This window comes from Canis aureus, chromosome 1 (genome assembly GCF_053574225.1).
Source record: "Canis aureus isolate CA01 chromosome 1, VMU_Caureus_v.1.0, whole genome shotgun sequence".
NCBI lineage: Eukaryota > Metazoa > Chordata > Mammalia > Carnivora > Canidae > Canis > Canis aureus.
In genome coordinates, this window is record NC_135611.1 from 26,990,492 (window position 1) to 27,017,475 (window position 26,984).

Below are 26,984 nucleotides of genomic sequence, written 5' to 3' on the forward strand. Positions count from 1 at the left end.
GATTTGTTAATTTAGATTAATAACTGCTTGGCTGTCCTCATAATAATTTTCTATAATTGTGTGATAAAGCATAATAGTTATAACTTCTTTATATTTAAAAATTGTATAATTTAAATGTAATGTAGTTTGACATCAGACTCGCCTAGAAATGTTTCTGAATATTATTTAAATTAAATTAAACATACATCATTTTACCTCAGTAATTCAGAAAGCAGCTGCTATTACCCATACAGATTCAGAGAACTTGAGTGAAATGCTTCAGGTCCTACAGTAAGTCTGACTCTTGTTACTTGTGAGGTTTTACAGCATCTCACTGTGGCTTCGGTTTATTTTAACCTGCTCCCACAGATTTGCCACTGCTCAGTACTTCTTCCTAATAAAATGTTCCATCACCAGCTTTAACACGTGAGACTTTCAGGTACCTATGGGCCATGCAGAAGTCAGTTAGATACAAAATCTGAAACTTCTGTAAGATGTGGCCTCGTTATAGGTATGGACTTATGTATGGGTCATCTCAGAGAAGGTGATTAACCAATGAGAGGGATAGATCACCCAGACAGTGTGGAATAAGTACAGTGACCAAAGGCTGGAACTCTTAAATACCAGCATACAAAGAATGGGAAAAGGAAAATACGTGTCTCCTAGACAGAAAAGGACTGGTAGGAGAGTTTCTAGAGCTAGAAGACCACAAGGTATCAGCTGCCAAGTAATGGCTCTGAGGAGGTGGTGTTTAAGAGGATGAAACATGGTACAGGCATCTAGGAAGATAAGGTCTGTGTCTGTCTATTACATCAGGGACTCTGAGTAAGAATGGTATTATTAGAGTTGGTGAACTGATTATGACAAGTCAGATGTCAGGAAGTAGAGACAGATGTGCTGTCCATTGCTGCAACCGTTGTCCACAAGTGGCTATCGAGCACTTGTAGTATAGCCAGTACAGTTGGAAGTCTGCTGTAAGTGTGAAATGCATAGGAGTTCAAAGACTTAGAATGAAAAAGCGATTATGTAAAACATGTCATTAACAATTTTTTGTTAGTTACATGCTGAAATGATAACTCTATGGTTATATTGGCTCAATACATATGCATAAAATTAAATTCTACATGTTTCTTTATATTTTTTACTGTGGTTTCTAGAAATTTTTAAATTATATATGTGGTTTTATTTGTGGCTCACTTTATATTTCTTTTGGACAGCACTGTTATATACTATTCTTCAAAGAGTATCACTTAAAAAAGGGAAGATAGCAAGCAAATACCTTCTAGGTGGAAATGCAAGGTTAAGGGACGGACTTTTAAGCTAGTCTGTAGCCCACAGAAAAGCAAGAAGTTGGAAGAAAGTTAAGAGGGTTCAACTAATGGAGCATGATTCCCTAAGTGGGTGAGGTTGGGAGTCTGCTTTGCAGGTGGAGAGATGGGATTGATCCAGAAGATATCTCCTCTTTTGAGCTCTGACATAAGGAGATGCGAACAGATCTCAATTTGGACAAATATGTAGGTGGAGGTAGAGACAGGAAAGGTGAAGACATAATGAGTATAAAACACATTCAGATTTAATAGATTACACAGACTGAAACTATGAGGAATTGTGTGACCTGCAAAACTTTTTATTGAATTAGGTTTTTGTGTATTTGGGTTGATAAATCTTTTTTTGTCATGAGAAACTTTCTATTATATATAATGATTTGTTAAGATAATTCATAACAAAGACTCACACTGATAAAAAAATGAAGTGCTATTCTTGATACATATCATGTTATTTCTAGGAGAGTTTGATACTGTGCAGAGCCCTTCCACACCTATCAAAGATCTTGATGAAAGAACATGCAGGAGTTCTGGGTCAAAATCCCGAGGAAGAGGCCGAAAAAATAATCCCTCCCCGCCTCCTGACAGTGACCTGGAGGTATGCTAACTTACCCTTAAAGAGTGAAATATGTTGTCCTATTTTATTGAATGATATATTCTATACCTCACAGTGCCATAAGGTTTCAACCTTAAAAAAACAAGAAGGATATATCATGAAATGAGTGGATCTTATCATGTAGACATTTCACAGCTCCAAAATTTGATATTTCATCCATTGTAATGGCAAAATTAAAAACTAACAACTTAAAAATGATGCTACTTTACAAATCTTAGGCCTAGATAATTGCATCTTTTGATCCTAATTGGCACAACTTAAAATATAAAAAATAAAGCCATTGTTTGTGGGATAATTTTCTGAGAGACACTCTATTTGGTAGTATTAAGGTAATGAAAGATGTTTATATAGGTCAATAAAATTTGGGGGGGTCAATAAAATTTAAAAAGGTAAAGTTAATCTGTATGGAAAGGAAAAGTTGTTTTCTGAAAAGTAGGAAGAATTCCAATCTTTTGATACAGGTTAACATTTTTATATCTGTAAAATTTTCCACTCATCCTATTTTCTGGTTGAGAGCTCTTTTGAGATAAATCAGTGCTAAGCAGGTTGATTTTTTATTATAAAATATCAGGAGAAACTATTCTTAACCATACTGTGTTACTTTTTACACAGCTGCATCCTTTAATTAAGAAAAATACCCAAATTTCCATATCTGGTAAAGTCAAATAATAATCATCGTGCCTCTTCATAAAAGATCACTTCTTTTACCTGAAGGACAGTAGCACATTCCAGTGCGTCTAGGAACCAAGCAGATGATATAAATGAGTGAATGGTGCTAGGGAGCCAACAGAATGTGGGGAGCAGGGAGCATTGGCCCAGTCGAAGGAGGCACACCCATCACTGCCATGTGGAATGTCAGTCAGCATTGCTTATATCTTCCAGTTTCCCTGGTGTGGTCAGAGAACCCTGACGTTTTTGTGAAATCTCCTAAAATCATGAAATGTTGATCAGTAATTTGAAATCTTTCTAAATACTGTGCCAACTAAACAGCCCTCATTTCATAGCTTAATCTAACCCAAATTTCTGTTTAGGGATCACTCACTGATTTTTTAAAAATATTTTTAAAAATTTAATCCTTTGCACAAATTGCAGAATCTCATAAATCCATAAGGCAATATTTTAAAATAGCATTTCAAGTACACTTATGTCCTAAGTTCAAATGTGTCTTTTTGGGTATTAACTGCAAGTAAATATTTAGATGAATCCATTCAAATGAGGACATCTGATCTTTAAGCTTTTTATGACTTTTTAAAATCACTTCTCCCCCTCTGATTTTATCACAGTAACATCTGGCAAACTTGGAAAAAAATTAATGGAGTAGTGTAATTTTTTATAAAATGGTATTGAGATAATATCCAACTGCAAAATCAGATGTTTTCAACCTGTAAAGAGATTTCTGTTTTCTTGGAACCTGATAATTCTTTGATACTTGTTTTTTTCTTCAGCGTGTATTTGTCTGGGACTTGGATGAAACCATCATTGTTTTTCACTCATTGCTCACAGGGTCTTATGCCCAGAAATATGGCAAGGTAAGAAATCAAGAAATTTTACCCGAAGACACTTTCTTGGAATTTTATTATGTTCAAGAATCCAGATCAGGGTCATGATCTTAAGGTCCTGAGACTGAGCCCAGTGTCAGGCTCCATGCTCAGTGGGGAATCTGCTTCAGATTTTCTCTCCCTCTGCCCCTTCTCACACTCATGTTCTCTCTCTCTCTCTCTCTCTCAAATAAATAAATAAATAAATATTTTTTAAAAATCCAGAGCAATTTAGATACATTAAAGTGTTTTTATTGCAGGCTGTCAAATCTGCTCTTAATTAATTTCCAGTAGCTCATTGTTCTTTAGTGAGAACTGGCAAAATTTATGAAAGTAATGCGAAATTGGATTTTTTTTTCTCTTCTTTCATAATGCCTTTGAATTTTCTGCATCAAAAGCAAGCTTATTCCTCTGACCTAATTAGTTATAAAAATTATTGTGTAATTTAAAATGGACTTTCAACATTATAAAATCATCTATTATCCTCTAATAAGGAAACTTTAAGTTGTTTGAATTAATATATCACACCAAATGTTGCTATAGAATGCCAGTTGAAATAAGGAAGTAATCTTTTGTCTGAAAGTTCCTTTGGATTTATGAATAAAAACTTTTTTTTAAAGAATTTTGAATAGCATATAAAAAGCAACTGGAAATAACATCCCCTCACAAACACAAATTCAAAGACAGATGGTCTCATGACTCCTCTCCCTTTCTTCTTGCTATCCTTTTCAGAGTCAGCTAGCTTCTTAGGCCTGTATAGGTGTACGCTGTGTGAGTGCTAGTGTAAAGATAGGCAACTCCAGAATACTTGCAGGGAAATAGTAGTTTAAGCCATTACTGTTTGAGTCTTGTCACTACATAGGCTTCAAAATCTGACCAGAGTCAGCTCAGAACGTGTTGCCCTGCCTTCAGTTACCATACTCAAAGGTATAGCTAATGTTGGTGCTTTTACATATTACACTTATAGAAGTACCTTCCCTGTGTCTTTATACTATTACATCATTCATTAGGATCTCATGTGAGCCCAGCATGCAACTTTTAGCAATTTCATTAAGTTTTGTCTTTTAGTCCAATAATGATGAATTGCACTCACGTATTTCCTACTTGAACTACTCCAGTGTTGCACTCTTGGTGAATCTGCGCCGTATTTGATTTTTGGTGTAAACAATACATGTCACTAAACAAATATGAAAGGTAACAGTTTTGCTTAATGGCCATTTAGAAAAAGGATTTTAGCCCCTTTTTTCACAAACATTGTCAATTAAAACAGTGGTTTCCAAAGCAGGATGTACAAATATGTGCCAGATATATATAAGAAGCTCCACCACAGAAATAAGGAAAAAAAATAATGTGTATATATACACACGCACACACATTTTTGTCTTTCAGTTTGTATTGTTGTATGTTTCCTAATGCACATACATTACAAATACAGGCCTATTCTTATAATTGAACAAATATGTATATAACATATAAATAAATTAACTTGTATAGCAATTTGGGGTGCACATTCAAAATTCTTTTTTTTAGGGCATATTCAAAATTCTACTACTGGTTGAGTATACAGTCTAAAAAGTTTCCAGATAATAATCTAAAGCATTTCTTCTAGAATAGTTTTGACTTATGAGGAGTACACAGTAAATCCTGCTGAACTGATTGCAATATTTTTATATGGCTAACTTTCATGTTACATTAGTGTTTAAAATTATCTAACTTGAACATATGAACTGAATCCAAATAAAGTCTCTTCAAAATAGTCACGATCAGAGGCTATATCTAAACATCCATCCATATTGCTTCCATTGTATCAGATCAGTGGTGAAACTCCCTTTTTGAAATTACCTTTAGATTTTTGGAGTATTTCCTCACTTAAATCTTCAACCTTTTGTGATTGTTAGAAATAGTAAGATCATTTGAACCCAAGGTGATAAATAAGGAGCATGGTCAAAATGTCATTTTATATTTATATATACATATATATGTATATTTATATATATGTATATATGTATTTTTTCTTTTTTGCCAAAAATACCATAAAGTTTCACCCATCCCAGAACTGAGCATGGACTTGCCTTTGAGATAAGAAGGGGTGCCAGTAAAGAGGTAGGGAGGGGTGATGGTGAACCATGAAAAAAAAGCCTGAATAACAAGCTGTCTTTCTTGAGTGACTCAAACTGGTTCCAAGAGCAATTTTAATAGCAGAATTTTTATGCTTCCCTCAGCAATGGTGCATCATTGAAGTAAACCTGTCACTTCCCCAGACAGCTACCTGGACGTGCAGCATTCATCTCACCTACAATTTCCATTATTTTAAAGCACTGTCAGAAACCTTTGTTGGAATTCAAAGGAGGCATTTTCAATACCTACAGTATTAGAGCTTATCAAAAGAGTGGGGCAAAGTGAAGTGAAAGAGGGGAACTAATGTTATTATTGCCCAGAGTATGCCAGGCATTAGGCGTTGCAGCAGTTGTAAGAGACAGGTTTTTCTCCCCATCTCTTAATGAGGAAAAATACTCAGGGAATAAAATATGTACAGATTCATACAGCTTGTCAGTGGCAAGAGGAGTCATGGGGCCCTGGACCATTTGACCCCAAAGCCCATCTCTTTTCTGCTACAGCACATCACACCACACAGCATAGACAGTCAATTTGCCACGAACACATTATGTGACATATCCTAAGAAGAGTAAGGACAGTTAGTGACGTACTGTGTAGCCAGTTAGGGGAGTTCACCTTAAGTTGAAATAATTCAAATTGTCTTCTCTCAGGTAATTGGGATACTTTTCCATCGAGAGGTAAAACTTAAGAAATGTTTACTAAAATGTATTGTGGTAGAAAGATATTAATGCCTTCTGGCAGTATGGCATGGGGAAAGAATCAGGGACACTACTGAAAGCTTGGGGAAGATAAACTTGCATCTATAGAACACCTACTATGTGGTAGATGGAATGTGTTCGGCATTATACCCGCAGTAGGGATGATGATTAAGACAAGAAACTTTGAGTTACATAACCTTGCTTTGGAAAACCCAGGGCTGATGCTTGCAGCTCTCTGACCTCAGGCAAAGTACTTAACCCCTCAGCTTCAATTTCTGTAAAATGGGAATAGTACTACCTATAGTGAATAAGAACTAAAGACATAACATGTTTAAAGGGCTTAGCAGAACAGTTGGCATGAATTAACATTCAAAAAACCTGTTATTGGTCACTTTGACACATGTTCTCCCATGTAATTCGCTTAGTTACTCTGCTGTACTTCTCGTGATCCAAGTTTGATGGATTCAGAAACCCAGGATTATGAGGGGCTAAGAAACGTGACCAGGGTCACAAAATGCTAAATGCTCCTACATTTGGTCAATCTCATAACAAGTCCTTATAATTTATATGGGTTCTAACAGGAAGGGAACCTGTTGTAATTCACCATGTTGAATAATGTTTTACTCAGGGCAATTTAAAGAAATTAAAGTAAAAATTTGTTTAGGCTCTATTTAATCAAAATGAAAACACCCTTCTTGAAGTCCATGGAAGATAACTTAGATGACCTTATTTATTGAATAATTATTTAAATTTTTCTTTTTTTCTTTTTGTTTTTTATTTACAGTTTTCTAAAAGTCACTTGATCGTTGACATTTTTCTTAATGTCCAAAAGGAAGTTGGTATTGTCTTTTCGCCAGTAAGACATTAGTAACTTGACATATTGGGAAATAGCTAAATAAGGGATGTTGTGTCAGGCCCATCTTTTGAAGCTGGTGACCACACGCAGCTCAGAGGTCATTCAGAGGGGACTGAGAGGACATTGGGCAGCTGAGAGGGCATTGGGCATTGACCACTTAACCACAAACCACAAGTAAAAATGGTGAAACTAGAGTCTGTAGACAGACTGTATTCATCTAGCAAATATTTGCTTAACATAAGACAGACCTGCTTCCTGCTCTAATGCTTACAAACAAACAAACAAATCAATGCTGATAGCCATAATCCCTGTGAAGACAATGAAATTGCATCATGTAGAGTGTGACTGGCGTCTGACCATGGAGGTAACATTGATCCTGACACCTGAGCCAAAAAAAGGAGCTAGCCATGCAGATGTGGGATGAAGGGGAGCATGTGGATGAGTGTTCCAGGCCGAGAGTACGGGAGGGCCCTGGAATAGGAACAGTCTTCCAGTGTACCAGGAATATAAAGAAGTAGTATGGCTGGGAGGTTGTAAACAAAGGAAGGAAGAACTCAGAGTAAGAACAGAGTGGTGAGCAGGGGTTTATTCTAGGTGCAGTGTGTTTAAGGATTTTTGGCCAAGTAGGGACATGATGGTTTATGATTGGCTGCTCTGCAGTAAGTAAGAAGTGGTATGGGTTTAGGCTGGAGCAGTGTTTCTCGAACTTCCATGTGAGTCACCATAACCCACAAGACTTGTTAAACACAGATGGCTGTGTCCCACCCCCAAGAGTTTCAGATTCTGTAGGTCTGGGTGGGGGCTGAGATTTTGCATTTGGAATAAACCTCCAAGAGAGCTGATGAACCATGCTTTAAGAACCACTCAGATAGAATATTTCCCCAACTTTTTTTCTTGAAAAAGTGAGGCTTAGGACATGTTAATTGATAGTCTTTATGGAAAGGCCCATGACCAAAAAGATGTAGGGAATACTTGGATTTTATGGCATTCAGTGCACATTATGATGGTAGAGGTCTTGAGATGTTTTACAGTTGAGAATCCTTTGTAACTGTGTTTAATTCCTCAGTTCACTAGTGTCTTCAGTAATGACCTTGAGGACTGACTGAAATGAGGTCATTCTAGTGACTGGTTGATAATTCAGAAGGATTTTGCTTTGCTAATAACAAAAGGGACCAGGGCCATTATGACTGGAGAGGAAAGAAAGACACCCTTATGCTACTTAAACGTTGTGTCACCTTGAAATTTTTTTTTAAGATTTATTTATTTATTCATGAGAGACACAGAGACAGAGAGAGAGAGGTGAAGACACAGGCAGAGGGAGAAGCAGGCTCCATGCAGGGAACCTGATGTGGGACTCGATCCCGGGTCTCCAGGCTCATGCCCTGGGCAGGAGGCAGCGCTAAACTGCTGAGCCACCCGGGCTGCCCTTGAAATTGTTAATGTCTTCAGTCCTTTCCATTTGTTAAGTGAATCTTTTTTTCACAATGTGCATTTTTAGAGCGTAACCTTTTTTTTTTATATATATAAAGTGGTTTTGCAGTTCTAGCGGGAGAATCCTTTGGGCACATTTATTACATCACACCAAGTGTCTTTATATAAAACATATGAGGGCAGACCTGCTCTAGGTGAAATAGAGATGTTTAGGGACTAGAGACTTCCTTCACATAGCCAATCCCTTCCCATTTGTTGTCAGTCAACCCAGAAGGGTTTCCTGAGTCCAGGACACTGCTTAGAACAGTCTTTTAGGCAGTTATCCAGGTGAAGGAGCACCAAGCTAGAAGTTAGAAAAGAAGTCCTGTGCCTGGATGTGCCTCAAGCAAGTCATTTAACCCTTGAGCCGTTCTCATCTGAAAATGGTTATAATCTGTTTCCTTCCTGGGATTACTGGATGGATTAAATGAGGTAATGTAAATGCATAAAAGTAGCACTCAGCTCTGAAAATTGTCATCCACCTCCCAAGCCAGAGAAATTTATAAAAATACACATTATTTCTCCCAAATGACAAATGACTAATGGTAGTTATTTCTGGACACACAGAAGGTCAGTGTTTGTATGAAGTGGTATCATAGTGGCCTGATATATAGTGAGCTGGGAGCTAGAAATGTAAGTGCCAGAGATGTAAAATCAGTGTCCTGACATAACCACGTCTACTTACCTATTTATCTTTCTTTTACCAAGAAAAAATAAGTACCATTTTGAATTCTTGCTATGTACCTGACATTTTACTCAGTGTCCTGTTAGATGCATTATCTCCATAACTTTTATCCCCACCTTGTTTGGTTGGTACTGTGTCACAGCTCATAAGTGGTATGGCCAGTCAGAACCCACATCTCTTTGACAAGTTCTTAATCTCTACATTCTTTTGGTTTTGTGTTTTTTCCCCACCACCTATAAAAATAAAATGCATGGAACATAACAATTTAGGAATGCCATTTCACTCATAAATAGCCCTATGTAACTAACTTTTGCATTTTAATTTAAAAAAGAAACTTCTGGAAAATCTTAGTTCCAGTTATAAATAAATAATATTGTGAGTTTCCCAAGGATCTTTCTAAAAACTGATCAATCTTTGTTCTGTTGTCAACACATGCTCTTTTCCCGAGAAGAACAGTTCCTGGATATTTACTATAATGGCAAGCGAGCTATGTGGGTGTTTGAGCCCCGCTGCTTATGAAACTAATGATGGGCTTTATAGCAGAGCACTTGTGGACACATAGCATTTTCAGCCTTGTAAACCTCCAGAACAGCAGTTTATAAATTTGGCAGGACATAGATGAGGAACCATCTCATCCACTATCTGTTAGAATTTGTGAATATTATTCCTATTCCCTGATTATTTGTAGATATTATTTTACTTGATATGTTGTACTAATTCCTCTTCTTTGAAAGAGAAATAAAAGGAGCTAAATAAATTGTGTTCAAGGATTTGACTCATTTTGGAGCACTAACATGTCATTTACTGTGAAGCCATGATTCTCTAATGTTATTCCATAGTATGGACTATGGAAATAGCCCAAGTCGAGAGAAAGACTGAAGGAAAAGTGAACAGTTGGTTAGTTGCTTGTATTGTGAAATTGAAATTCAAACTCTTCCAACTATTTGCTCACTGTAGACAACATTTTATATAAGAGCAGCACTAGAGAAATAATATATCTACCAGGTAAAACCAATTGGTTATTTTTATATTAAAAGTGTACACACACTTACATAGAAAGATTTCTGAAATGACACCACTTATATTTTAAATTATGGGATAGTTATACAGATAAGTACTGACTTGTGTGCATGCCAACTAAAGAAGAGCAACATGATTTAAAAGGAAGTAATTCAAATTAATTAGGTGTTGGCATCATGGATTGGAGGCCACCCTAATGGCAACATTAATACTAGTGCAGGTTATCTCCCCTCTGGGCATAATGGCTAGAGCATTCTAGCTTTGAAGGGCTAATGGACCATTTGCTTCAAGGTGGATGGAACTGGAGGGTATCACACTGAGTGAAGTTAAGTCGATCGGAGAAGGACAATCATCATATAGTTTCACTCCTATGGGGAATATAAGAAATAATGAAAGGGATTGTAGGGAAAGGAGGGGAACTGAGTGGGAAAAATTAGAGAGGGTGACAAACCATGAGAGACTTCTAACTCTGGGAAATGAACAAGGGGTAGTGGAAGAGGAGGTGGGTGGGAGGACGGGTGACTGGGTGACAGGCACTGAGGAAGGCACTTGACAGGATGAGCATTGGGTATTATACTATATGTTGGCAAATAGAACTCCAATAAAAAAATATATATGTATGAAGGGAGAATGGACCTGAGTTCAAATTCTAGCTGTATCTTATACTGTACATATGACCTTGGTAGTTTATTTAAACTTTGTGAGCTTCAGTTGCCTTCTATATAAAAAAAGGAAGAATAAATTAATAATATGATTAGAAGGCTTAACTGAGTTAGTGCATTAAAATTCAGCACAATGCCTACCACAGAATAAACATTCAGTAAGTGTAGCCTACTTTATCTGGTTTCAGGGAAATCCCAATCTTGGGAAACTGAATTTGGGGAAAACTGGATGTTTCCTAAAGAAATTTACATATGTTTATATCTGTTGTTTTATCTCCTAGTTTGAGATACTCAGCTCATTGTTGTAGGGAAGTGGAGGGCGACAAGAGTGTGGTACATACAAAGTGAGTGAATGCCAAATTTGCAAGCCTCAAAAATGCTGTAGTGTAGAGAGGTGCTAATCTGTTGATTTTGTCTTATTTGTACGCTGGAATCACTAGAGAGCTTTGACATTACTGATGCATAGATCCCACATCAGAGAATCAGGTATCATTGGTGTAGGGTAAGCAGTGGAATTTTTAAACACTCTCCAGGTGTTTCTTATGTGTGATCAAGCTTGATAACCTTCTATGTTAGACATCATCACTTCATCCCTGGATGTCACTGTAGCCCCACTGTTGCATAACGCCTCACTATTTGGGCACCTGGGTGGCTCAGTTGGTTAAGTGTCTGACTTATGATTTCATCTCAGGTCATGATCTCAGGACCCTGGGATTGAGTCCCACATTGGGATCCCTGCTCAATAGAGAGTCTGCTTCTCCCTCTACACCTCCCCCCAGCTAGTGCACGTGCGCGCTCTCTCCCTCTCTCTTTCTCATGCTCTCTCTCTCAATTAAATAAATTCTTTAAAAAAAATAAGGCTTCATTATCCTTATCCTTCTCTTTCTGCACCAGACTCACATTGCAGAAAACCTGGCCCAACTTTCCACCTGCATTTCAACAGCTGATTGTGTCCACAGATCTCCAGTGGGTCCAGCACTCTTGGGTTAATTCACATTTCCAGCTGACTGTTTCAAACTTTCTCCCCCCACTCAGAACTTCACAGCTCCCTCTCAATTCTGCACAAAACTCGTCCTCACGGAAGAAAACAAACAGAAAGACAAAAAAATTGCTTCATCTTCATACCATAACCATATGCTCCGCCTTCTCTTTGCACCTCCACTCAGGTTTTGAACCAAGGCCTTGTACTGACCCAATAAATTGACTCTTACAATGATCTTTTTCATGCCTGAGTCTCCAATTCCCTGCTCTTCTGGATTATTCTCTATGCCATATTTCATGTTGTAATGGTCCCATCACCGGAAAAGCCCGAAAGAGCCCATTTTCCAGTTGCAGCCCTCATTTTCTGCCTGTCCCTTAAAATTTGAAGAATGGCTCACTTGCCACATTCCCAGTTTATCTTGCTGGGGCCTCTTCCCTGTGTCTGAACCAGTTGAGGACTCTGTCTTTCTCAAAATACTTGTTTCCACTTCACTTCCCTGACCAGGGTCACGGTGCCTCACCCCGCTCCACGCACACGGACTCCTTCTTGCTTCTACATCTGCTCTCTGTCCCCTCTTCTCTGCATAGCTAGTTCCCTTACCCTTTTCACGTTTTTACCCTCAACTGTCACCTCCTGAGAAAGGCCTCCCCTGACCTTTGATTCAGGGAGCCATCACCACCCATCTCCATAGCTTCCTGTATCTGCCAGCCCTGATTCTTTTCACCACCTGACAAGCTATATATTTACGTAGATTTTTGTCCATTTAGTTATCAGGTAACTCATCCAGTAATACTATTAACCCCATAGGGCAGGAACTTTGCTGCTTTGATTCTCTACTCTCTGCCCAGAATTTGAATACGTCTGACACATGGTAGCCACTCTGTGAGCACGTGCTAACTCAATGGATGTTTCTGAGACCGTCCTCCAGTTCCCCCTGAGAATCTTCAAGCCCACTGCCTAAAATTGCCCTTCTGATTCATGACAGAGTTTCACTTGATCCCCTGTCATTGAGGAGAAGTGTTCATATACTCTGACACACCCTCTAGCTAGTCCTACCCTAGTTCATAGCACTGCTTGTCGTCTTCCTTCTGTAACGAACTTGTATATCTCCTGCCTCTTTACCCACAAGTCTACAAACGTGCTTCTGGTCCCAAAGGAGTAACTGTTCCAAGAGCTTTAGTTATTTTTGAAAAAACAAAACAAAAACAAAACTCCTAATTTCTTAAAAAATATATAATTGCTGCCTCTCCTGAGGTATTTTTACATTGTGTCTCTAGAGGAGGAATTCCAGCTGATGGCCCAGTGTGGGGCAGAGGCCCAAAGACAGACAGTCTGGCTCCGATTTATGTTCTGTGCTAACATGGCTAATAGGCATTAGTATTTTGATATAGCGAAGTCCTGTGCTTGATCCTGACTTGGTTAAAAACTGGTAACATCTGGCTTAGAATCATACATTTAAGGGCCAAGAGTCGTTTTCTTCATCCTCCCTCTCTCCCTCCCTCCCTTCCTCCCCCCTTCTCTTCCTCTCTCTCTCTAATTCCCTTTCTCTCTCTCCCCCTCCCTCTCTTAAAGTGTCTTGGGGATAGTTTAACTATTTTAATAGAGCAGTACACAGAATAAATTGGCAGAAGTTCAGTTTGCGCCAATGTTAAACTCTGCTGTAGACACTTGGAACCTATTGGAAATGTTGTATGTGTATAATATGTATCAGAGCTTCCACAAAACCCTGTTGGTGCCCTTATTATCCCATCCCCCACCCCCAGCCAACTTTTCACTGTCACTTCATTTCAGACCCTAAACTCAACATGCACTACAGTTAAAAAAGGCAGTAACTCTTGATTCATAAGGTGCCCATAATTCTACAAACATCTCATGAAAATGAGCAAACATCTCTATATAAAATCTGGGTTCAATCCAGAAGTATGTTTAACTCTCTGATGCCTGATAAAACCATGGAATTGCCAGCTCTGGCAGCTCCTTCACAGGAGTTTGGCAAAACAGAGGGTGCCCACCATCATGGAGATCTTGCTAGGACTGCCTCCACCAGCTTGCAGGGCATCTTCCTCAGATTCTTATATCTGTGGGGTCTTTAGTTAGAAAAAAATGTGGTATTATAATCTGCTTAGATTTAACTGTCCCAGTGACTCAGTAAGCTGGGGGGAAGGAAAAATACTTGATATTTGAAAGTAAGCCCTCACTAAACATTCTCGTAGAAACAAGATCGCCACTTCTTACAGACATGGTTTTCATTGGCTTATGGCATGACTATCCCTAGCCCATCTGTGTCAAGCCTTTGGCATGGCTGACGCAACACCTCCCTTTCAACAGGCCTTGTTCTCTGGAAACCTTAGTAAAATACAGCTAGTTCACACTCCAGCAAACCTCAAACCTAAACTTTCCCAGTTAACAAATGATATTTTGCCAAATTGCTTACTAAGTCCTGGCTCTCGTAGAGTATGATGTGGAATCACCATAGCCTGAAAAACCAGTGAACAACCCCTTCTAGTGCCATGGGGTTGCATTCCAGTGGCGTGCTCAAATACAGTTTTCATCAGACCAGACGCTATGCTTACTTGTTAGAGAATTCATGTTGGTTTCTTAAAAATTGTATTTGCATGCTTATCAGATATACAAAATGCATTCTTCATGGCTTTGCCTATCATGAGTAGCATAGAGAGTTCTGTACTCCAGAAGCATGGAATCAATGAATGTAACAATCAAAAAGGAACAGTATGTTTTCTCCCAGCCTCATAAATCCGATCTATAAATGCAAAGAATGTGAGACACGAATATAAGAAATTCAGTAATTTTATTTAAAACTTAAAAGAAAAGTTGGCGCATCAGAGGAGAACTGAACCAACCTTGTCTCTAGAAGGAAAACCTTTTAAATAGGATGTTTCTGAATCCCCATCTGAAATATGTATCTTTAGGGCAGTAATCATCAGAAACATAACAGAGTAGTGTAGAGCTTGATTTTATTGTCTTGCATCAGTGAACATTCCTCAAAAGCAGAGAGCGTCACTAATGGAATTATATGTTTTCATGCTATAATTACATTTGATTTTTCCTGATATTTCTATAGACGTTTTGTTCACGGTCCCATGACCAGACAGAATATTTATAAGTCTTCCATCCTCGGCCTATCCACCCCACCCCAAAGAGACAGACACTAGAAATAGGAATTCCTGAACAGAAAAAGACACATGTATAATTTGAAAAAAAAATAAGTCAGCCTTCAGGGATTTTCTTTCAACAGCAACAAAAGCATGAACACAATAAAAGAAGTAAGGAAAAAGAAGAATTTCATACTGGAAGGTATCAGCAAGAGATCCTTCTGAGTTCCAAGACTCCTTGAGACACAAAGTAGGCACTCCCTGGTTCCCCTATTTCTGTTCTTGCTCTTGAGTATTTGTTAAAGAAAATGGAATTAATTGCTCTTTGGGTATGTTGCTTAGAATGAATGATCCTGTCACTGGAAGACAAATGAATCTAGCAGGCAAGTCTGACCACTGGAAGACATGGTACCAGGTTGCCATCCACAATGTGAAAAGTGAACACGTTTCTGAAAGGAGAGTCTCTAACTATGAAATTCACAAAAATCTTGAAGGAAGAGATGCGAACAAACAAAATTGTGTTGACATCCAGCATATTCTTACTGTCCTGTCTTCATCTTCTCCCACCCAAGTCTTCACTTTGCTCAGCATACCTCAGTGACTTCTTTCTTTCCTAGCACTCAATTCCTAGTCTCTAAGTTTTAGTCACCACAGACTATGAAGCTGACACTCACTTCAAATATGTTTACTCTAGGGTTTCCTCCTCAAAGCATTATGAAAGGGAGTATAGGCAGAAAACTGGTTGTCACCGTGTAAGAGTGGGATGAGGAAGAGCTTCTCCTGCTAAGTGCAGTAAGTTCAGGAGTACATGTGAATACAGCATGGCCTGTATGTTGGGTTGCATATCCGTATCAAAAATTGAAATAGAGTTAGCAGTAATTTCCCCAAGTTTAAATACATTTTTTTTTAAGTGCCATTTACTAGAGCATTGAAAACACAAGTTTGGTTCTCTCTCCTAAAATCCCTACAATCTGGCTCCTGGCCCAGCCACTCAACCCAAATCACCCTCTAAAGTCTTCCAAAATAACTTCTCAGCCAAAACCAACAGTATCCTTCTAGACTTGTCAGCTTTATTCAAAACCATACTCTTCTCCCTGCTAATACCCATTCTGGTCTCAAATTCTGAGGATTTGTCCCTTCTAGGCTTTCTAGTTTCTGTATCTCCAGGGGCACAGCTATTGCAGTACTCCTTTGGAGACCATTTCAACTTTCATCATTTCAAACACAATGTTTGTGCATGAATTATTTCCCTAGCCCTAGCACAAAACTATCCTTACTTTTTGAAATCTTAATGCCTCTTATGCCCAGGCTTTTAACTCTGGTTAATCATGATCAAGTCCCAACTTTGGTCTTGCTTCTCAGTTCCTTGCTGCTAGATACTATCTTGGTTTCTGTAGACAAGAATTAAGTCACTTGCCTCCTTACTAACCCCCTTACATTCATTAAACTTTTAAACATATGTATTTTCTACTCAGATCACTTTTACTGAATTAATGTTCCTTTAGTTATCCTCAAACCTACCCTCTGCATCTCTAGTCAGATGTAGGTTAGACCAAATTATATGCATATTCAAATAAATACTGCCTTTTGGGGACACCAGGGTGGCTCAGTGGTTGAGCGTCTGCCTTCGGCTCAGGTCATGATCCCAGGGTCCTGGGATCAAGTCCCACATCGAGCTCCCTGAATGGAGTCTGCTTCGCTCTCTGCCTGTGTCTCTGTCTCTGTGTCTCTCATGAATAAATAAATAAAATCTTTTTAAAAAATACTGCCTGTCAATCAAAAGGCAATTAATAATTAAGTGGAGGTTTTACCACGTTTCACCAGCTCTTCCTGTCCCATCTTTAGATGCCATTTTCCACTCCCGTCCTGCTGACATCTGGAAGTCCTTCTTTTCTCCCTTTCCTGCTTATTATCTGTTGTTCCACTTTCCATGGAGTACGTATAAACTGGGTCTTGTGAATGAGCTTGCTTCCTTCTTCCTCCTCACAAACATAGAGATGTTTAAGTTGTCTTAATGCGTGTATAAATTCCTGTAAATTCACAGATGCATCTGTATACTTAGTGTGGCTTAGATTACCCTTTGGAAAGGCACCTTTTTAGATCATTGGGGTAAAAATCCATGCAGTCTACCCACTCCCATCACCCACAACCATATGCACTTTTGATATTCTTAATAATAAACTAGTTACTGAAATTTTACCTCATTCCATGTGTATTTTCTTTTCAGGATCCCCCCATGGCTGTAACCCTGGGACTCCGAATGGAGGAAATGATTTTTAATCTTGCTGATACACATTTATTTTTTAATGATTTAGAGGTAAGAGTTTAAAAAAATAGGAATAGTCATATCCCAACTATTATAATGCTTAGATGATTTCTAAATAGGCAGATAAACTCAAGAAATCTGAAAAAAAAATTAGCTCATGGGAATAGTAAAGTTTTTGTCAAGGGGAAAAATGTATAAACAAATACAAACAAAAGCTAAAATGCATTAATGAATTTAGACCTATGTACTAGCACCTGTTTAAAAACTACAATATCTCGGAAGAGGAGAAGGTCTGCTTTGCTGTCCCATACAGGACAACCCATTTGGCACCTTTGGAATCAATATTAGCTTTTCCAGGTTACTCACCAGAGTATTATTTAGGTTAAATCACTGGGCAGCAGTCACAGGTACTATTCATGGTGGTAGCATGGGTCATTAAGTTTTTAAGATAATCTGAAGCCTAATTTTAGACCACATTATCATTCCTTATTTCCTCTGCATCTAGATAAAACAGGGTTAGAACTGTTTACATAGCACATCTGACTGGTTGCATTGCATTTAGTTTCTTTTGTTCTCATTTATCTTTTCATATCCAACCTGACAGGAAAAGTAAAAACAGTAACAAAATGAAAGGATCCCCTCCCCCAGTAGCCTCAAGAGCGCTGAAAATATGTACTATAATAAGGTATATAATCTGGGTGCTAATGGTCTGAGTTATTAGGCATTCAGATGGTAAAATTTGAAGTAACTGAGTGGCTTGGACACTGAGCAGTAGTACTTCTTGATCAAGAGCAAGTATAGTGAAATATTTAAGTGTGATATATTTACATTTTTTTAACCTCATGGTTTCACAATGAAATAAAAGTGTTTACAATCATATTATAAATGGGGAGAGAGATTATTATTGCTGAAATCCCACTTTGTGCAGAACTTTCTGTATTGGATTTTCCATTAATTAAATAATAGCCTTTGAAATAAATTTGTTTATCATGTTATCTTGTGGAACAGAAACCCTTGTAGGGTCCAAAAGCATAAAAATCATGTCTAAGGTTACCTGCTAGCTAAGTGGTAAAACCAGGATTTAAAATTCTGAGTCTTTCTGGCTCCAGAGCACATACTTCTGCCTCATACCAAGCTGAAATTAACAGAAGTATGTGAGAAAAAAAAGGAAAGTTAGTGTCTTAAATAAGTTTTAAAAATTGACAAGGTCTTAAATCCAGTTTCAGCTGCATTTGTGACTTATATAAGAGTAAAAATTCTGATTTTTAGTGTATTCCATAAATGTACGTGCTAGAAATCTGGGTAATATCATTTTTTGGTGTTGTTTTCTCTGCAGTGGGTCACTGTTTTTACTGGATAATAAAATCACTGTCTGTTTAAAGAGGTTTTATTTGTTTTCTTTAATGGCCAGTATGAAAGATCAGTATTCTTCGGCAAGTTTTCCAGTTTTAGATAATAAGAAAAAATAATCACCTCTCTAAAACCTGATTTAAATTAATCCTGCTACTTATTAGTAATGTAGTATAGAGCATGACTTTATATATACAGTATAATAGAAAACACTTTTTAATCTTTTTGGAAGATTAAAACTCTGAACTTTTAGAGTTTTTATTTCATTAATTATTTTTGACTAGAAATAAATGAAATAAATGACCTTTTAGCTTTCGTAGCACATTTGAAGCCAGATGGAATAAATTTACCATCCAACTTTTAACAAGATCATAAAGTGAGAAAGTGAAAATAGCATATGATAAATTTGTGAATACTCTTAGCAAGTTTGACATGAATGTTCTCATATCAGATCATATGGTCAGTTATGATGCTTTAAGAATTTTTATCTTGGATCATATACTATATAAAATAGATTTTTAAAATACCCGACAGGATCTGCGGGAAAAATAGTAACTGAGAAAATATTGGTATTGATTTTCCCTTCTGATTATAGCTTTTTAGTTATGTTTTAAAATGTGATAAAAATTCTATTTGACTCAAGTGCTACAACTTAGTATCCAACAGTACTTTATCAATGAAATGATTATCTGCATACTCTGCATAAATTAAATTCGCATGTGTGTGCACACACATGCATACCACATGTACCCGTGTACATCCAGATAAGTGCCCAAGGGAACTCAAAGGCTTGTTATTGACTTTAGTTAGGTAAATAATCATGAAAACAAAAATCTAAACATTTCAAGATCATTTCAAGATCATTCAGTGCTGTTACATATATATATATATATATATACACACACACACACACATACACGTATCTCCACTATCTTTCTGCCTCTAATTTTGAAAGTCAACTTGACTTTTACCCAATTTTTTATTTCAGTAAACTTCTTGTAAGCAAAGATTGTCATGGGCTGCATAACTGGTGTGAAGCTGTCTCTGTTTCTGCTAACAAAGAGGTGATTTCCTCAGGAGAGTAACTCATCGTTAGCCTTTTTATTCCCCCCTCTGTATTTAATCTCTCATAGTTCCTTTTCTTAACCCAGAAATCTAATTTGATACTCACACCCTTTAGTCAATACTGTAACATATGTGGTAGCAGCTGTTCTCACATAATTCCTTAAAAGATACAAATTTAAACCCTAATAGACACTTCTCTGCATCCTGCAGGACTTGCAAAGAAGGCAAATGCTCATACTTCTCCTCCTAAGAAGAGAATGCTCTCTGTTGAAATCAAAGGTTATTTCAGTTAGAATAACTTCCAGAAAAGAAGGCACTGGGGAGCTCAGGTTCACAAAAGCGAGAGAAGACTGCTATGTGGATTATAACTGATAAAGATCACTGACAACTTTATGGGCACCTTGTAAAACAAAATTATAAAAATATTAAGATTAATAACAGAATTATTCCAAATTTATATGGAAATTTGTTGAAGCCAAGCATTAGACTGTTTTTAGTATTTCAGGTTTTGGTCAAAATCATTTTTGCAAAATGCCTCTGAGTAAAAACTAATTGAAGAACAATTATTTAGAATTTTTTAAAAATGTAAGTGATTGAAGCTCGGGTTTCTTTCACTGGACTGTAATCCTTGGGCAAGAGTCCAAAGTCAATAAGCATAGTTAACTGGGCATAAATTTAATGAGAAGTTCCATTTGGAAAAATCTCAAACATAACTTCAAATATGGAGCTCATGCTCCAATAAGTTTGATACACTGATGTCCTCAGGAGTAAAAAATAAATTTAGGGGCAAAATGTACAAATTAATCATGTGAGTTAATACTTGAAATGTCAGAGGCATTACTCTACAGATTAGGATAAGAAGGTATGAAATGTAGAAATAACTTCTAATTACCAGAGTAATTCCTAAGGATTTCCCCTACTTTTTTTTGGATATTCATTTATTTATTATAGTTTATTATAAAAGAGAGACATGGAAATTATTTACATAATGAAAGATTTCACAACTTCAGTGGAATAAACAATTTCACATGACGCCACTTTGATAGTGACTTACCTCAGTTTTCATACTTACCAAGAATGTCACCATCTCCAAATAAGAAATAAGTCTTGTTGTCTAGAACCACTCTGCTGCCTCCCTATTCTGAGAGAATTTTATTTCCAATTTTCATGCTAATGATTAAGTTTCTCCACCCTTTCCTTTAGAGCCAAATCCAGAGCCACTACTACTGTTTCTTGCCGTACTTTTTCCTGAGATTTTTCTGGAAGCATAATGCCTCCTTTGATTGAAATTTGGGCTGTGCTCCTTACTACCCATACTTAGTCAAAACGGGGTAAACCCTTTTCAAATGCATGTCTTGCCCTGAGTCCTGCAGCCTCAGCTTGTACCCTGTTCTCTTCCCACTCCCCTCCATCTTGATACAAATATCTTCTTACAGTCCTTACCATATAGAACATTATTTTTAATATAATTGCAACTTTGTGTTAGAAAATTAAATGATTTTGTTGATTTTGTCAAGAACTGTCATTTGTCAAAGATATCTGCCATGTAGTCAACAAAGAATTGCACAACGATAACTGTGTGCCAGATTGTGCCTTAAGCAGGGGTACAGCCAGGTGACCCAGACAACCCCCCCTCAGGGAGCTTCCAGTCACATTAACTTTTTAACTTCCTTACCTGTGACTATTGATAGATATTTATTCTAAAATTACAAATAATTTATGTAAATCATATGAATCTTTAATTTACCTGGATTTTCAGGTTATAAAATAAAATTGTATTGATTGGGCAACTTTTATATTTTGTATTTGAAAAGAAGCCCGAGTCACCTGGTTCACCCTCAGACTTATACAGGATATAATATACTCAGTGTGGAAAGCTAGAGATATTAAATATTTCACTAACAGATGCTTTCCAGGTCTTAGAAGGAATATAAATAGTAGCTGAAAAGCCCCTGTTTTATGTGGCATTTTCTTGTTACAGTTAATAATTTTTAAAAATTAGTTTTCAGTAGGTTTACAGTCAGGATCTATGAGTACCTGAAATAATTTGAGGGGAGAAAAAGAGTCCCAAAAAGCTAAATCATACTCATCCTAAAATTAGTAAGTACTAGGTATTGTAAATACCTTAGCCAAGTTCCATCTTCAGATCACATACTATTTCCCTGGATCTTTACAGATTTGAAGATAGAATAGGATCCTTAAAACAGCCAAGAATTTAATTCTTACCCAAAGAAATGACCATTTGCTCTGAGAACACTGATTTCAGTCAGGTCACGTGTATGGATACATGTACCTTGATGTTTATTCTCCTCTGAGTTTGTAGAACATTGGAAATGGTAAATCTTCATTATTTCCCTTTAATCTGTAAGTATCATTTTCAGCCTCAAGATTTCAAAACTTGAACAGAAAAAAAAGAAGAAGAAAATATTCGATCTCTATGGTTATTAGCTTTTTTCTGTGTTAAAAGACCAGGACCTTAGAATAACATCGGCATGATTCTTCCATGGGACCCCTGGCCAGCAAAAGGCTCAGGAAGTCCCAGAAATCTCACGGGACACCATAACCATCAAGCCCTTCTGTTATTGCTCAACAGATAGCAAATGATAGTCACCACCTCTTATTCAGACCGAATGAGTTCTGTATAACTTCAGATTAGCTTTGTTTCCATACTTAAGTATGCAAAACCTAAATGGCTGAACGTGAACGCCAGTCATTCTTAACAACAATTCAAAAGATAATTTATTATTTGTAATTTTCAGAGTAAAAAATTTTAAGCTGCTCAGAAGAAATCCACATGCCATATGTTTTCAGATCCCCTTTTATGATACTCTCCTGGATTTTTTTTTTTTTAATACTCTTCTGGATTTAAAATAGAAACGGTGCCATTTCCCCAGGATGGCAGTGGGATAGATGGGCAAATGCTGCCGCCTTCTGGCCATGGCCTGATCAGATGGAAAGATGGAAGATCAAATACCACAAGGGCATCGTTTGAAAAACAAATAACTTTTCCAATGTTTTTAACAGGAGTGTGATCAAGTTCATATAGATGATGTTTCCTCTGATGATAATGGGCAGGACTTAAGGTAAGCCATGGTTTTCAGTATGCTGTTTCCTACAGAAATTCAGCTGTGGAGTTTTGCACATGTAATTATTTCTTTTATTTCTTTTTAATATATTTTGGGTGTTGCAGTACCTACAGTTTTGCAACTGATGGCTTCCATGCAGCTGCAAGTAGTGCAAACCTTTGTTTGCCAACAGGTGTAAGAGGAGGGGTTGACTGGATGAGGAAGTTGGCTTTTCGTTACAGAAGAGTAAAAGAATTATATAACACCTACAAGAACAATGTTGGAGGTATGTGCGGCTCTTTAAATCTAATAAAGATACTTAGAAAGATGTACGTTCCATGTTCCGTATGAGAGACTATGCTTCTATAAAAGAAATTACCAAGAGTTCATGCTGAACTACATGGAGTCAGAATTTTAAGTTTCTTAGTTGAGGTGGGTGGGAGATCTAACAGCAAAATAAAACATGCGGCTCTGCCAGAGGAGTTGGGAATTCTCTGTGCCCAGATGTTTGGTCAAAATTTACAATAGGATATTGAACGTTTACCCCTCTTTTGCAGACACTATTAGGGTAAACCATACAAGGAACTCATCGAGGCAGTGCGAAGACCTGTAGAAAAGCGAGGGCCCCAGTCCTTAAAGCAGAGTTGTTAGTCATCATTACCTTTATGGAATCCTTTCAGAAATAAAGATAAACACTGCTTTATGTCATTTCAAAGACTTAAACAAGTCTGTTTTATTTTATTTTTTTTAATTGCGTGTTACCTGCCAGTGTAGCTTTTCCCTGGATAGTATTAACTGTTTGGATACTCCGTAGACTGTATCTAAATTATTTTATCTTCATCCATATATTACAGGTGATATTACAACCTGTGACATCAAAACTAAAATCCCGGATATATTTCTTGATAAAAATAAACTTTGATTATTTCTATTATTAGGATCAATTTTAGGTCAGCAAGATCCTAGGATGAGCTATGAAGTCACATGATTTTTTCTCGCAGGCTTTTCTGTTTGTTTTTCTTTCTTTCTGTCTCTCTGTCTTTCTCTCTTTAAAGGATGATTGAAGGGGCAGCCCGGGTAGCTCAGCGGTTTAGCGCTGCCTTCAGCCCAGGGCGTGATCCTGGAGACCTGGGATCGAGTCCCACATCAGGCTCCCTGCATGGAGCCTGTTTCTCCTTCTGCCTGTGTCTCTGCCTCTCTCTCTCTCTGTGTCTCTCATGAATAAATAAATAAAATCTTTTAAAAAAATAAAGGATGATTGAAGAGCTTAAATCAGGATCTGAAATTAAATTATAACTAAATATACATATGCATACTATGTATATACATACCATAGAATACAGTATAGTAACATTTTCTTTTTTTTATAAATTTTTTATTGGTGTTCAATTTGCCAACATATGGAATAACACCCAGTAACATTTTCATCTACAGTATATGTATTACACACAACACACACTTAATGGGGGGCAGGGGGCTGTGTGTCTGTTCATCTTGTATCCCCATTATCTAGTGAGCGTTAAGGTGCATAATAGATGCTCAGTAGACAGTAGCTACAAGAGAACAAAAAACATGTGGAACCATAGACAATAGCAATAATATTATTATGGTTTTTAGAACCAAAAGGGATCTTAGAAATAGGAGATCTTCATTTTCAAAAGAGAAATAGGCCCCTGCAGGACAGACAACTCTGGTTTCTTAATTCACTCTAATGTTCTAGATAAGACATTTTTGTAAAATCAAACAGGTATTCTGTTTAAATTCAATTGTGGGCAACATGTTTGATTTTAAAATAAATATTCCCTTGAGAATTCTGAAGTAATTTTTATTTAGGCATGGCATTGTTTCCCTCATGAAGGGTATTATTAAAGTTATTTAACAACTAACAAGGTTGCTGGTAAATAATATTATAGCTTAAAAAGTTTAAGAGTTGACATGCAAGTGTCATTTTCTGTGCTCTGGCAGCATTTCTTTATTGAAATAAGGACAAATGAGTTGCCAGAAACTATACCTTTTGATTTTAAAAATCACCCACTTGTATATGTGCTCCTAATATTCTGAAATATGATTTAAATAAGAAACTTTTTTAGCAAATTTGCATGATCTCATTTTATCATAAAACAAGGACTTTTTATTTTTTAACGAAGCTCCATGCCTAGTGTGGAGTCTGATGCGGGACTTAGTCTCACGACCCTGAGATCAAGACCTAAGCTGAAATCAAGAGTCAGATGCTCAACCAACTGAGTCACTGAGGCGCCCTATTAACAAGGCTTTTTAAATTAAAAAAAAATCAGTTTGCCTACGTGTTTTCTTATCCCAACATCAGCACAGTTTTAACCATTGTTTTTAACTATGTCATATGCTTAAGAATTTTAAACACAATTCTTAACTTCTGTTTAAAATGCAGAGTATTGGGCAGGCCGGGTGGCTCCGCGGTTTAGCGCCTGCCTTCAGCCCAGGGCCTGATCCTGGAGACCTGGGATTGAGTCCCGCATCGAGCTCCCTGCATGGAGCCTGCTTCTCCCTCTGCCTGTGTCTCTGCCTCTCTCTCTCTCTGTGTCTCTCATGAATAAATAAAATCTTTAAAAAATAATAGAATGCAGAGTATTTGTGATAGCTTCAGCACTAGTAACTACCTACAATAATATCAGTATTAGTGGTTAAAAATGGTAATGATTGTGATCATTAAGAAGTGAAATATTTTCAGACAGCCAGTGTTTGAGATGTGTATCCCTTGGCTGGACAACCCCACCTTCTTCTCCAGACCTATTACATCCCTGTCTTTCAGAGTGTGACCCAGCACAGGAGTGGTCATAGTAGCTCCTCAGGTGATCGGCATCTGCCGTGCCAGATTCTAGGTTCAGTGAGATTAGAGACCAGGACCCACATTTTCACTGTTACTTCCCTAGGGTTTTTTTGACCCAGGACCTAAAATCTAGAAATAAATGTTTGAATGAATAATGAATGAATCAATATCAGTTCTTAAATGAAGGATCTGTATTGATATAAACCTGTCTCTTTCTGTTTCTGATGTGATCTATACTAGACAGAAGGGAGACCAAACCAGGTATTCCTGAAATTTTTCGTCTCTTGATTGTACCTTCTCTTTTGGTTGCAGGACTCCTTGGCCCTGCCAAGAGAGATGCGTGGCTGCAGCTAAGGGCAGAGATTGAAGGTCTGACAGATTCCTGGCTAACAAATGCACTTAAATCCTTATCAATTATTAGTACTAGGTAAGTGGAAACTATTGTTTCTGTTCCTATATTTATGGTATTGAAGATGTAGTTGTAATTGTACAACACACATAAAAAGTCCTTAATTACTGGAGTATTTTAGAATTTCAGAGGACCTGACAATTCATTGAATCAGGCGATTTTCAATGTATGGGAGATGATTGGGGGTAGAGGATGGCAGGTGCTGCTTCTCAGAATAACCAGAAGATCCCATGTCTTTACCTTTCTTTCTACGTAACTAATGATCATCTCCACAGGAAGGTCATGTGTTGTGTAATAAAAAAAGAAAAAATGAAAAAGACAACACCCTGTTGGTGGCAAAGTACAGGAGATGATGAAAAAAAAATACAGTTTACACACAGAGTGCATGTTTTTAAGTGTTTTGGCCCATTTGTAGATAATATGCATAATTTAAATGCAATGAAAGAGCAAGAGAAAGCTCTTTGAAAAACTTGTAACCTTGGTATCTTTTGAACTAAACAGTGAAATACTTACTAGTGGAGATAGTAGAACTGAATAGACTTAAAACTAGTTGAACACCATGTGCCATAAATGCTAGTTCATAAAGTAATGTAAATCTGAAAAGTGATAGCTAGTTTAGGGTGTGGATGAACCTTTTTACTATCCTATTCTTTAATTTTATTTCTGGGTTAAGTGGATAAATAAAAGCCTGTGTAGCCAACTTGTGGGTAGCACAAATTCAGAGAAGGAGGTAATATTTTGACTGATAGAATTGGGATACAGAAAGCCTTGACAATAAAACTTGTGTACATCAAATCCTGCGTGTGGCATCTAGCTGCAACGTGACCAGCAGATACATTGATATCAGAAAGCATAAGTGGGTGGAATGGAGGTGGGTTGGAAGCTGCAGGTTTCCTGAGTCAGATTGGGGAAGCCAGAACAAAGTACTTCACTCAGATCTGGGCATCACATTCGGGGGGCG

The 26,984-nt window shown here is 37.4% G+C and overlaps 1 protein-coding gene and 1 pseudogene across 11 annotated transcripts in view; one reads left to right on the forward strand and one right to left on the reverse strand.

Moving 5' to 3' along the window:
• Window positions 1–26,984, forward strand: part of EYA4 (EYA transcriptional coactivator and phosphatase 4) — a 304,845-nt gene that overhangs the window by 265,387 nt on the left and 12,474 nt on the right. For all 11 annotated transcript variants that reach the window (XM_077893629.1, XM_077893626.1, XM_077893632.1 and 8 more), the window contains 6 exons: window positions 1,766–1,902; window positions 3,366–3,449; window positions 17,290–17,379; window positions 22,768–22,826; window positions 22,934–23,094; window positions 25,927–26,041. In XM_077893629.1, coding sequence (XP_077749755.1) covers window positions 1,766–1,902; window positions 3,366–3,449; window positions 17,290–17,379; window positions 22,768–22,826; window positions 22,934–23,094; window positions 25,927–26,041 — 646 coding nt within the window. The remainder of the gene's footprint in view (window positions 1–1,765; window positions 1,903–3,365; window positions 3,450–17,289; window positions 17,380–22,767; window positions 22,827–22,933; window positions 23,095–25,926; window positions 26,042–26,984) is intronic.
• Window positions 20,799–21,189, reverse strand: LOC144293868 (10 kDa heat shock protein, mitochondrial pseudogene; annotated as a pseudogene).